This window comes from Brassica oleracea, chromosome C1 (assembly GCF_000695525.1).
Source record: "Brassica oleracea var. oleracea cultivar TO1000 chromosome C1, BOL, whole genome shotgun sequence".
Taxonomy (NCBI): domain Eukaryota; kingdom Viridiplantae; phylum Streptophyta; class Magnoliopsida; order Brassicales; family Brassicaceae; genus Brassica; species Brassica oleracea.
This window is the reverse complement of record NC_027748.1, coordinates 27,370,170-27,383,314: the sequence shown is the minus strand read 5'-3', so window position 1 is coordinate 27,383,314 and position 13,145 is coordinate 27,370,170. Positions and strand designations below refer to the sequence as shown.

The 13,145-nt window shown below is 34.4% G+C and overlaps 1 protein-coding gene across 1 annotated transcript; it reads left to right on the top strand.

Moving 5' to 3' along the window:
• The first annotated feature begins 294 nt into the window (after window positions 1-294).
• On the top strand, window positions 295-8,163 carry LOC106292774 (galactinol synthase 7-like). The gene is made up of 4 exons (XM_013728428.1): window positions 295-609; window positions 2,973-3,293; window positions 3,390-3,524; window positions 7,822-8,163. Exons 1-4 carry the CDS (start codon window positions 295-297, stop codon window positions 8,044-8,046), a joined length of 996 nt encoding a protein of 331 aa, XP_013583882.1. The 3' UTR covers window positions 8,047-8,163.
• Window positions 8,164-13,145: the final 4,982 nt, after the last annotated feature.

Sequence of the window (13,145 nt, the reverse complement as noted above, 5' to 3'; positions counted from 1 at the left end):
TCGTTAAAATTTTATTTTATTTATGCACTTTAAATAAACGAAAACTATTTTTAGTAATGTTTTAATATTAAATTCAACACTTCATGGAACGCATGTATTATGCTTGAAAGACCACTTCACCGAGATAGCAATAAAGTTACTCCCTCGCCTATATAACCAAATAGTTGTGGTAGCTTTTATTGAAACTACTAAGAAGCCAAAAGCCAAAGTAGCCAAGTGGCACACACAAAATCTTCATAAGAAACAGCCTTGCGTTTTAAATTCTCTTCTCAATCCACCTAGAGTTTGATCAAAATGACCCCTGAATCTCCCATGGACTCTACTGCATCCGAGAAGAAGCATAATGAAAGAGCCTATGTTACTTTTTTGGCAGGTAACGGAGACTACGTGAAGGGAGCGGTGGGACTAGCAAAGGGTTTGCGAAAGGTTAAAAGTGCGTATCCTCTAATTGTTGCTATCTTACCTGATGTTCCTGAGGAGCATAGAGAGATCTTAAGGTCTCAAGGGTGTGTTGTCCGTGAGATCGAGCCTGTATATCCTCCAGAAATCCAAGATGCATATGCAAGGGCTTATTATATTATCAATTACTCAAAGCTGCGAATTTGGAAGGTAAATGTAGACATATACAGTACTATATTAAGTCTGGGTATAAAGTGAATTTGTGTTTTACCATTCGTCAAAAAAAAATATCAGATCATCCGTAAAAGAAATAAAATGAAAGTGGTCACTTACTCATTATTAAGCCTACAGAATAACATTTATATATTTATTTTTATTCTCTTACTTTTCATGTTATTATATTATTTTCAATACAAATGTATGTTTTTCGAATACTTCTATTCTAAACTGAATTATTTTTATTTTAATTATATAACCGTTTATATACCTATGTAGTAAAACATATTTGACAAATTGATAATCCTATTTATCCTCTGGATTTTTTCAATTATATTTCACCTCTCTTTTTTTTTTTCTTTTTTGTGCTGAAACATTTCACTTTTTCCTGAATCGATATAAAACTAGTTACTTTTTTATTTGAGTAAGATATGTTCACCATATTTTAACTTATTTGAAACCTTTTATATATTATGAAATATGATCGGTTAAATAACACATGTGTCAGAATCAACAAAAATAAACTTTCTCTCTCCTAACTTTCTCTCCCCCGAGCTCTCCGCCTGCGTATCTTTCTCGCGATGGCTGGTCCATAGTTCCGGTCACCGCGGGTCTCTTGATCCTCTCGTTTTTGACATCGCCTCTCTCATTTGTTGTCTTCTCCTCGTCTCTCCTCCTTGTTCAGTTGCTCTGGGTTCGATGGGGCTTCTCCGTCGGAACGAACTGAGAGCAAGACGTCCTTGCTTCTCTCTGGAACACTGGCGAGGAGTGACGAGTCGGAGTTCACTCTGGAGCCTTTGGATCTGCTTGTAGTCACCGTCTGCGCTCGGATCTGGGTCAGATCTGAGATCTGAGACTCGCCGGAAACTGTGACGCGTCGCGACCGTCGCTCCTCCTGCCTTGTGTCTCCCTCCAGTCGTGTCTCTCTATTATGCTGGTTCAAGGGTTTTGTAGATCTCCTCCTCTCAGATCTGAGTGAAGGGTGATTGTGAGGCGCACCACCGAAGACCTCTGTCCCTTAGGTCGAATGACGACAACCATGGTGTAACTCCAGAACCTGTATTTGTTCTCCTTTCTGCTCTTGACGCCGCTTCCTAGGGTTTTGAGGACAACCCTTGCGAAGGTGTCTTCTGCATCAAGGTAGCATTCTCATTGGTTTTGGATTCGTCTGTTTCAAAGAGCTTTCACATTCTTTTTGCGCTTCAATTCCCTACCTCCTAAGCTCCAGTTGCTAGCTTTTGTGTGGCTTCCGATGTATCCTTTGTGTCGCCTGGTCGGATGAGGAGCTAAAACGACCGTCTGCGCTTGACCGTAACTCATGCTTTATCTTTAAACGGTGTCGATGTCGGGTACATATTAGCAAGTACTGAGCAAGCTTGAGTTTGTTCGTCAGCGTCCTCCAAATGGAGCTCCGGGGCGGAGCCAGCCGTCGCCGTTGATGCTTGCTTGGAGCCACTTCTGTGAGACCTGATTAATATATATGAGAAATGCTTGGGATTGGGAGATTAATTGTTTGTCTTTGTCCTAGATTGTTATTAACTTCAAACTTACCATTGTTGGTAAAGATTGAGCTTAATCTCTTTGTGGTTTAGGGGTTTTTTTAAACTTTTTTGCACCCTCTAGGCTTTCAGAATGACTGAAAAGCAGATTTTGGTTGCATCAACATGTAACCGAAACTTCATTCATTGCAATGACATTTAAACTTTAGCAAAAAAAAAAAAATAACACATGTGATTTTTTAGTTTTTTCCTTTTCAAAATAGTATTTTATTATATTTCTTGTATACCTTTTCTAGGTTATATATATATATATATATATATATTTATTTATATATATATATCAAAATGATATCTTTTATCCTTTTAAGATTAGTAATTTGTTGTATAATTGTATTTAATATTTTGTATATATTAAAATATGATAGAGTGGTTTGACACATCACATTAATATAATAAGCTAGGCTACACTAAACAAAAATAGATCTTGATTGTTTGTTGGTGTTTCATTTAAAAGTCTACAAGTTATTGATATGTTTTGTTTCAAATGATAATCACTGTTTAGTATTCTTTTTACTCAAAAATTTTCCCTAAATTGTAACTTAATTCATTTAATTGACACAATTAACTTACGTTTTACGTAATTGCTTTTTAAATTTATTAAAGTATTTTACAACAAAACTATATACTTTTGGAAAATGCAAGTTATTTTCACATCCCAACACAAACACAAACTTAAACTTTTTTTTAAACAATCAAGACCGTATACTATATGCATGTACGATCAATCTTACATTACAGTACTGTGTACATGTGTATGTGATAGTTATATTGATGCTTATTTACATCTTAATCTTGCAGTTTGAAGAGTACAGCAAGATGATTTACTTAGATGCAGGCATACAAGTCTATGACAATATCGATGACCTCTTCGATATGGAAGACGGTTATTTACACGGCGTGTTGAGTTGTTTCTGTGAGAAAATATGGAGCTACTTGCCTCTATACTCGATCGGGTGGTGTCAGTACCGTCCAGAGGTCACGTGGCCGGCCGAAATGGAATCTCTTCCTCCTCCTCCATACTTCAACGCAGGTATGTTTGTGTTTGAGCCTAACCCTTTGACATATGAAAGTCTCCTTCATACCCTCCAGATCACACCACCTACACCATTTGCGGAGCAAGTGAGTCATACATGGATTATAACTATGGGGTTTCGGTATGATGTTCCAAATCTTTTTTTTGGTGTAATTTTTTTTTGATTTGGACTACTTTGACAGGATTTTCTCAATATGTTCTTTGCGAAAGTTTTTAAACCGGTCCCTCCGGTTTACAACTTGATTCTGTCTGTGCTTTGGCGTCATCCGGGAAGCGTTAACTTGGAGACAGTCAAAGTTGTTCACTACTGTCCACCTGTAAGTACTTTCAAATACATTAACGGTTTGAAAATGTGAAAAAAGTCACATTTCATTTTCGAACGTTTCAAAATAGTCCCAAATGAAATTTAGGAAACTTAGATAATTACTTCTTTTAAAGTTTTATTTTTCTTATTATATAGAAAACTATCTAAGATGGCAACTAAATTCATTTTTAACTGTTTCAAAAATGTGTAAAAATCACAAGACGTATAATATTTAGGGTTTTTTTCAAATATGACCTAAAATTCCAAGTCAAAAACAAAAATAACCAATGTTTTTTTTGAAACTTTATTTTTCCCTATTAACCCTAAAAGTTCGAGTTATTCAGGAAAATGCCATTTTTTTTTTCTTTTTTTAAAAAAATAAACCTTTTACCTTATCATTCTCATCTTGCCCAAGTATTTACAAAATTGTCATTGCCATCAATACACTAATCACCATGAACAACCAATTTGAAACTCGTAATACACCAAAGTTTCAATTTTTACTCTTCATATCTCATTACTTATGCACACAAATCACATCTCTTTCACTTTCTCTTCAAATTCATCCAAAAAACCAAGATTTTGATATTAAAATGACTTTTTAATAAACTTTAATTTTCTCTACAATTAAAATGACTTTTTAATATTTTCTTATTAATTCATGTGTATTAGTCAATATTTGGGCTCCTGAATGAAATTCATAACTTATTTGGTGATAATTACGAGATTTTAAATATTTATAGTTACTAATGTTTCTAACTAATCCGAGAAGATTTTTGGAGAAGTCTTCTACGTTAGATTTTCTAGAGTGTTAAGTAAATTCGAGGTATGTTTTTAACATTCAAAAGTGTTAAGAAACTTCAAGAATATCAAGTCATGTGGTTTAATGTGTCTTTTTAGATCATAAGATATACTTTTTAACTTACTTGAGATTTAAAATTTCAACTTTCACTTAAAATTCAAGTTTGATCTTTTGTGAATTTGACTAAGTTTTCTTGTGAAGTTTTCTCTCTCAGTTATAGTAAATTTGTCTAAATTTTTGTGTTGTTGTGTTTTATTATGAGTGGGTAGAATGGTTAAAAAAAATTCTTGGTATGTTGTATCAATAACTTCTAATGTCAAGTACTTTTAGCAAAACATGAACATATTTACCAAATTCTTCTGATTAACATCGCTTTAAGTTTACAAAATAATTCACAACTAAAATAGTACACATACAAATCATAAAATAGAGCATAAACAAAACATAGATAAGCATGGACTCCACTTGATATCATTCCTTTGTACCACTTTGGGCAGAAGATTTCAGAAGACTTCCCGAAGACTTCGTGGAAAGTCTTCCAAGAGTCTTCCGAGAGTCTAAGAGTCTTCTGAGAAGTCTTCCAAAGTCTAACTTAGATCTGAAAAAAATATGCATATTCAAAAGCATTCAGATGGTTTCAAAACAAAGAAAGCTTCAAAAATAAATTTTTGTGCTTAAATAATAAACAAAACAATCACATTAGGTTGAATTTATAACTTTTTTCGAATCTAATATATAAAATACACAAAATACATATTCAAAATTTTTACCACTTTGGGGAGAAAACTTCGAAAGACTTCCTGAAGACTTTGTGGGACGTCTTCTAGCATAAAATGCATTAGAAGACTTCTTACTTCCCAAGAAGTCTTCTGAGAGTCTTCCAAGTGTCTTCTGAGAAGTCTTCCAAAGTATGGCTCAGATATGAAAAATTTGCATATTCAAAAGCATTCAAATGACTTCTTTTTTTTTTGATCAACTGACTTCAAAACAGAAAAAAACTTCAAAAATATTTTTTGTATGCTTAATAATAAACAAAACAGTCACATTATGTTGAATCTATAACTTTTCAGAATCTAATATATAAAACAATCAAAATACATATCCAAAATTTGTACCACTTTGGGCAGAAGACTTCGGAAGACTTCCTGATTATTTCGTGTGAAGTCTTCTAGCATAAAAGGCATTAGAAGACTTGCCTAGAATTCTTCAAGGAGTCTTCTGTGAAGCATTTCAAAGTCTGTCTCAGATATGAAAAACCTGGAAGTTCAAAGACATTCAAATGACTTCAAAACATAGAAAAACTTCAAAAATATAATTTTACGCTTAAATAATAAACAAAACAGTCACATTAGGTTGAATCTATTACTTTTTAGAATCTAATATATAAAACACACAATAATACTTATCTAAAATTTATAGATCTACCTTTGAATGAGTGAAATATGAGAACCATGTAATGAAAATCCTGCAAAAAGAAGATAGATTAGTGAGAAGACATAAAAAAAATGAGAAATGAATTTAAAGTTTGGTGTTTTGATGTTCAAATAGATTAGAGAGAGGTTAGAGAGTTTTAGAGTGAGAAATATTACATTTTTGCTGCAGCCATTTGAGAGAAAGAAAAAGAATGTGTAAATTTTCTTTATATATGGAGACAGAAATTTCAATTATGTTAAATATTTTCGATACAGAAGACATCTTGGGAAGTCTTCTAAGAGAATACTTTTTACGAAGTCTTCTAGATCCTATAATCAAATACATGAGAAGACTTCTGGAAGACTTCGCTTTAGGCGGGAAACCTAAATTCTACTAAAGTTTAGGCGGGAAACCTAAATTCAACTAAACTTTAGGCGGGAATATGTCAGAAGACTTCTTGGAAAGTCTTCTGGAAGTCTTCTTGGGAAGTTTTCTAGAAGTCTTCCAACTCATACCTAATCAAATAATTAACTAAATAGCAAATAACAATTCATTAAAGTTTAAATCAACTTATAAATGTTTAATATACACAAAACTAAAAACATGTAGGTTAAAAAAAATATTTGAAAGTTAAGATTCCAAAATCTAATTCTAAATACAAACAATACTATAAAATATGTTACTAAACCCTAAACCAAAGTCTTCTCGGAGTCTTCCAGACCTTATAATCAAATAACTAAGCAAAAGCACTTCTTTAAACTTAAAAGATACTTCTTTAAACTTAAAAGATACTTATAAAGTGTTTAAATCAAGTTATTAGATAGTCACTAAACACACATATTTCAAACTAAAAAAAAGGATAAAATTTCAAAATCTAACCCTAAAATACCAATAATATTATAACATATGTCACCAAACCCTAAACCAAAGGCTATCATGACTCAATCTACATTCACTCATCTATGTTAAAAATAATTCAATTTTCGTAAAACTAAATTTTCATCATTTAGAAATGTTTATTAATACATGATTTTGATTTTTTTCGCTTTCAAAATATTTTATTATAAAATTTATTAATTACTTTTAAGATCTACTACATGAGAAAATTCTCCCTATAAGACTTCTGGAAGACTTTGATTTAGGCGGAAATCCTAAATTCTACTTAAATTTAGGCGGGAACCCTAAATTCTACTTAAATTTAGGCGGGATATGTCGGAAGACTTCCCAAAAAGTCTTCTGTGAGTCTTCCAGACCCTATAATCAAATAACTAAGCAAAAACACTTCCTTAAACTTTTAAGAAACTTAGAAAGTGTTTAAATCAAGTCATTAGATAGTCATTAAACACACATAGGTCAAAAAATAATTATAAAAAAAGATAAAATTTCAAAATCTAACCCTAAAAATACCAACAATACTATAACATATGTTACCAAACCCTAAACCAATATGACTATCATGAGTTAATGTACAATCACTCATATATGTTGAAAATAATTCAATTTTAGTAAAACTAAATTTATATCATTTAGAAATGTTTATTATTACATGATTTCAATTTTTTTCCTATCAAAATATTTATTATAAAAAACTTAAATTATTTTAAAAATCTACTGAACGAGAAGACTTACAAAGAAGTTTTTTCCGCGGAGAGTTATAATAGTAAAATTCAATACAAGTTTTTTGTTTAGTCATAAGGATGTTGTTGTAATTTTACTAGTCTTTTGGGTTAGTTTTGTATTTAATTAAATTTGTAGTACACTTTTGTATTCAAAATCAAGTTTTGAGTCATTTTTGGCAATTTACCTGATATTTATTCCCCGTAATTTCATTATGTTACACACCGTTTGTACATCCAATTTTTTATGGGAACTGATTTTCTACTAAACCATTTTGTCATGTGATATAATATACATATTTATTATCATAGTATAATATTTATTGTGTCCTAAACAAAACTTAAAAAAAAAAACATGTCTCGTTCCTACACGAGAATCAAGAATTTGTCTCATATCCTCTATAATGAAAGTTGATCGGAACGAAAATTTTGTCTATTTTTCTTTATTATTGTGTTATTGATGAAGTTTAAAATGATAGGGAGCCAAGCCATGGAGGTACACAGGAGAAGAGCCTAACATGGACAGAGAAGACGTCAAAATGTTAATTAAGCAATGGTGGGATATTTATAACGACGAATCCCTTGATTTTAAAGCGAAAAGCGCTGCCGATTTGAAAGAAAATCTGTCTGTATCAACAATCATAGCTTCAGTACCCAGACCGTCAGTTATATGTTTGTCTCCTCCTGCACCTCCCGCCGCTTGAAAAATCTTAAACAAGAGCTTGTTTGAAGGTGTGATTTGGCTTGTTATCTTTGAATTGTTATTTTGGTGTGTTTTGATTCTCATTTTCTATATTTTATTTGTGGTTTGAGTTATTTGGTATGTTAGTATATGCCCATAACGTTTTATTGCAAATTATAAAAGGGCAAATCTCCAAAATAGCACATTTATAAGTTTATATCACAAAAATAGCACTCAAAAACTAAAATGACTAAAATAGCACCTTTCTAAGTTTATCCTTTGAAAATTTTAATTTTTTTTATTTTTCAAAATTTGAAATCTTATCTCCAAAACCTGATTTCTCAACTCTAAACCCTAAACCCTAAACTCTAAACCCTAAACCCTAAACCCTAAATCCTAAATCCTAAACCCCACCTTTTAACTCTAAACCCTAAGTTTGTGACTTTTGATAAAACATTAAGTGCTATTTTTGTGACTTTTGACCTTGAGTGCTAGTTTGGGAACATAAACTTGATTTAGTGCTATTTTTGTCTTTTTCTCATTATAAAATAACATATTTGTATCTTTGTTTATCTACTCGATAATATACTATTAGTGAAAGTGTTAGCTCTTAATAAATAACTTGGATTCTAAAAGCCAGTCATCAAGGGGGAGAATGAAGAAGCATTGCTGATCTGGTTTTAGACAACCTGCTGGAACAAGATGAACTACTGCATGGATTACATGAGACTGATGAAACAGAGAAGTGGACATGGCACATAAGCTGACACGGCAAGTGTTGTTATGATGATGGTGGGTCGTTAAAGGCGCAACCTACGTGAGTTGTTGAAACGAGACGACGTCTAGGAGATGCTTGATGTTGATACAAGCTTATTAACACGGTGAAGAAGTCACGTGATGTTTCAAGTGAACAAGAGATTACGTGGAGTAGAAGCTTGAGTGGCAAGTCTACAAAAGAAGCATTGATAAGAAGACTACATAAACTTTACGGTGAAGTTAAGTGGGCTTAATATCAAGATGAGCCCAACTAATAAGAAAACACGAAGATTAGTGGGCTTGAGGAGATTTAGGGTTTACTCGGTTGGAGTATAAAAAGAACTAGAGACGGTGACAGCAAACGGTTAAGCGTCTAGGGTTTATTGAAGATGCACATGGATGTGTGTTACGTCGTCCTACCAGACAGTTGAGAGATCTGTTGGAAGTTTTTGTTATAGAGAACTATACTCGTTGGAGAAGACAATGAGTAGTAGTTTCTCTTATAATTGTAATTCTAGATTAGAGTGGTAGGCACGTGTGTGTGCTGCATACCATATAGCAATGGTTTGTTGCGGTTTTTTCTAGTGAATGAGTTCTGTACGCGGTCCGTGGGACGTAGGAAACGAACTCCGTTAACAAATCTCTATGTGTTCTTATTCTATGCACTCACATACACATACATAAACATACTTTCATAAGAATTAAAGTAGCCATGAATCTCAACTTACAATTGGTATCAGAGCAGATGCTCGTAAAGATTCGTGGGTATGATCCTGGATTTGTGGCTAGTATGAAGAATTGAGATAGACGAGAACGTAACTGTGTGTTCGCAATCTGAAAAGAGGAGTTTGGAGTCAGACGTCGGATGTGTTTAATCGCGAAGAATAAGATTGATTTACGTCTGGATCAAGGGCATGAAACTAGTGGAAGAGTCGTTCATGTAGATTGTTGCTGAAGGAACTACCAGACATTACATGGAGTCTGGAGAAGCTTTATTGTTTTGCTTGAGTTTCAAGAAGGGTGTTCCCGACAGTTTATGATGAGTCAATCGTTTGATAGAGAAACGGAGAGAAGTTTGTGGATCTTTAATATTTGGTCTGCCATGATTGTTGGTGGTGTTTCTGGTTTGGTATGGATCTTTCGTTCTTCAAAGATTTCTTATTATGTGTGATAACTTTCCGCGCTGCCGTGAATCAAAAGAAATCAGCGAAGAAAAAGTTGTGGGGTTTGGGCTGACTGCATTAAGTGAGTAGCAACATTGGCTTCAGGTGCCTTTGTTGGGGCCCAGTCAGATATCAAAGACACTTCTGTTTGTGTATTTGGTTCTCTTAAAAATTATTTTTTTAAGGAAATGGAAGAAGCGTGCCATGAAGATGATGATTCTATGATTTACCAAGAAGCAACATGGAAATCCAAAGATAGGAAGATGAAGTCACCTGAGCTCGAGTCGGATTTGTGATATCTGCAAACTTTGGGTTGTCTTGCTTACTGCCGTTAAAAATTGTCGGAAGAAGAAAGATCAAGATGGTCATATTGTATCAGAAAAATGCTTACGACAACTTCAAGATGGTCATATTGCATTAGTTGACAACCTGAGCTTCAATGTTGAAAGTGTAAGCGTCTGTGTCATCAGAAGGAACAACAGTTCAATAAAACTAATGGGAGCTGCAGAGGTGGTGAGATGAAGATGCTGTTACATAAAAGAGTTCTAGAGCTGAGAAAGCGATGGTGAGAAGCCTTGAAAGGTCAAGTAAATTTGAGGAACCTAGTGCAACGTATCTTGTATCAAAAACTGTACCAGAACCTGTAAGAGAATCTAAATGAAATCATGATGACATTGGATGTTTTCGCTGACCAGGAATACTAAACTTGACCTCATGAAAGGGCAACTACTGAAGAAGATTGGCTAAGTAAAAGCTCCGTTTTTCTATTTGCTGCGAAAGATATGGAGTCTCAACTTAAGGAAAGTGTTTAAACAAGATCACTTGCTGTGCTTGCTTCTTACTTGTTGATGTTGAGGATCAAGTCTTTTCAAGAGAGAAATTTAGGTTGTGACGAACTTTGAACGAAAAGTTGTAGAGATTTCTCCACAGAGAATGCTAGTGAGTAGAAGTTTGGAGAAAGATATTGCTTAGAATTGCAGAAATCAGTTTCAAGATGGTGTTTTCTAGGCAACGATTAGTCATGCAAAACTGTTCTGATCAAGATGAAACTTGTTATATAGCTTTATGATTCTACTGTCTTGAAATCCAACGGTGGGATTGCGATTTTAACGGTTGGTCTTCTACAGTCTTCTCTGGGCATAGTTCATCTGAATTTTCAGATTTGGTAATTAATTGTGGAGATGTCTAACAAGTGAAGGAAACTGAATTCGGAGTCTGAGATCATATTCGAATGATGGAGCTTCAGAACATCTGATACAAAAGTCTCTATTCATGATGTACAAAGTTTTCTTTCACGTGACTCGAGGAGAAGCGGATATGCTTGGTGAATAACGGTCTAAGGCAAGCTCGGAGACTCAAGAATGAAGCAAACTGTTGACTCCGTGATAGAAGGATCATTTTAAAGGCTAAGGAGAGATGCAGATTCCTATTATCAAAAGCCTTGGCTATGGTAGCAAGAGATGTTTATCCAGAGATATTATGGTTGTTTGAAGAGATCTCTAGTTCCAGGAATATATTGGTTCATCTTTGCATCGTTGATGGTTATGGAAACTCTAGAGTTACAGAGGTTGAGGATTTAAAATCATGGTTGTTCAGTATGGTTATTGAACATGAGCTAGGACAAGGATGGAAAAGAAGTTATTCCCGTAAGGCCGTAATCAAACTAATTAAGCATGCACTGCTGGATCTGTTCCTGTAACAAGAATCTTGTTTGATCGGTTAAAAGAGAATCACAAAGAATGGATTGCAGGGCTGGGATTTGACTAGAGACGAAATAATTCCAAGGCGACATTAAAAGAGCAAAATGGCTATGGAAGAAGGATTTCTGGTGAAGAGTGTGCCATTCAAACTGGAGGGTCGCAAAAGAATAATCACAGATCTATTACATAATGCTGTCCTACTCTTTTTCTGAGATGAGTGAAAGGAGACAAGACAAAGTCATAATCAGTTGCATCCATCTTCAGTAAAAGGTTTGACAGTATCAAGAGAAATCAAAGACTCCATGAGGTTAGGATGTATAAATTCCGTTTATGATAAACTGAGAGGATTCAGTTCCCGTAGCTGCCGACCTAAGCTTTAGTGTAAAATTTGTAAGCATCTGTACCTCCCGGAGGAATATCAACATCAGTTACAGTAGGAACTGCAGAGATGCGTAACTTAGTTAAGTCATTGGATCAGAATCATTCAACCGTTTCAAGTCTCCACTGGCTCCGGTCAAGTCTTCCTAGATTTGTCGGTTTCGTGTGAGCTTCCAGGAAAGACTACCAAAGATGTTGCTTGAGTCATTGAAAATGGACCAATGAATGGAAAGAAGCAGAGTTGGGAATTCAAACTCCACGGGAGCTCTACAACGGTTCAGCCGTCTATATTATTAAAGAGTTTGGGGTGATCGGATGCCATGAGACACGATCTTAGCACAAAATCGGATGCTCAGGTGAATTAGAGATATCTTTTTGAATTAGCTATGCATTCAAGCAGGGGAGGAAAGGATGTGTGATGTTGCTTGAATGATAAACTAAGCGTAAAGAACAACAAGAAGATGTCAAGCTAATGGGTTTTCCGTTTGGAAGTTATCTGCTGTTTCTGATCTGTTTAATGAACATTTGGTACGTTCTTGATATAAACAGATTCATTCAAGAGAGAAAGTTGGGTTGTCACAAGTTTTCAGAAAAAGACTGCAACATGAGAATTAACTTGCTCAGAATTGCTACTACATTAGAAAGAGACTGTTCTGTGCGTACGACAGGCTTTGATCCTGTGCTATTGGCGACAGCGGTGTCTAGTTGATGTTAGGACAGCAGATTCTACGCAGATTTGTGGTTGATGGCATCTTTATGATGAGGCAAAAAAGAATATATGATGATTGTCTACAAAGGTTGAGTTTGATCTTAAGAAGCTAAGATCACACAATAACAAAGTCACATAAGAGATTGGAGAATCTGAGTTAATCTGAGAAACCCCGCCAAAGGGATTTGCTGTGTATGATGTTCCTGCCAGTATGTGTGAACCTGTTGATCAGCAATCTTAAAGCGACCAAGACGTGTCAAAAGAATGTAGGTTCAGTGCTGCTTACATGGATCATTTAGAAAACTGACTGTTATGTGGCAGGATAAGATTCTGATTCTGATCTTTAGCAGTTAGTATTTTGGTCAAAGTTTCTCGTCTATGATGTGAGCAGCTGATTTTACTTTTGTGTGCAAGC

Coding starts and splice junctions, on each gene's coding strand:
- LOC106292774 (XM_013728428.1), top strand. CDS start 295: ATGACCCCTGAATCTCCCATGGACTCTACTGCATCCGAGAAGAAGCAT. Junction 610..2,972: donor CAAAGCTGCGAATTTGGAAG/GTAAATGTAGAC, acceptor TTAATCTTGCAG/TTTGAAGAGTACAGCAAGAT. Junction 3,525..7,821: donor TTGTTCACTACTGTCCACCT/GTAAGTACTTTC, acceptor TTAAAATGATAG/GGAGCCAAGCCATGGAGGTA.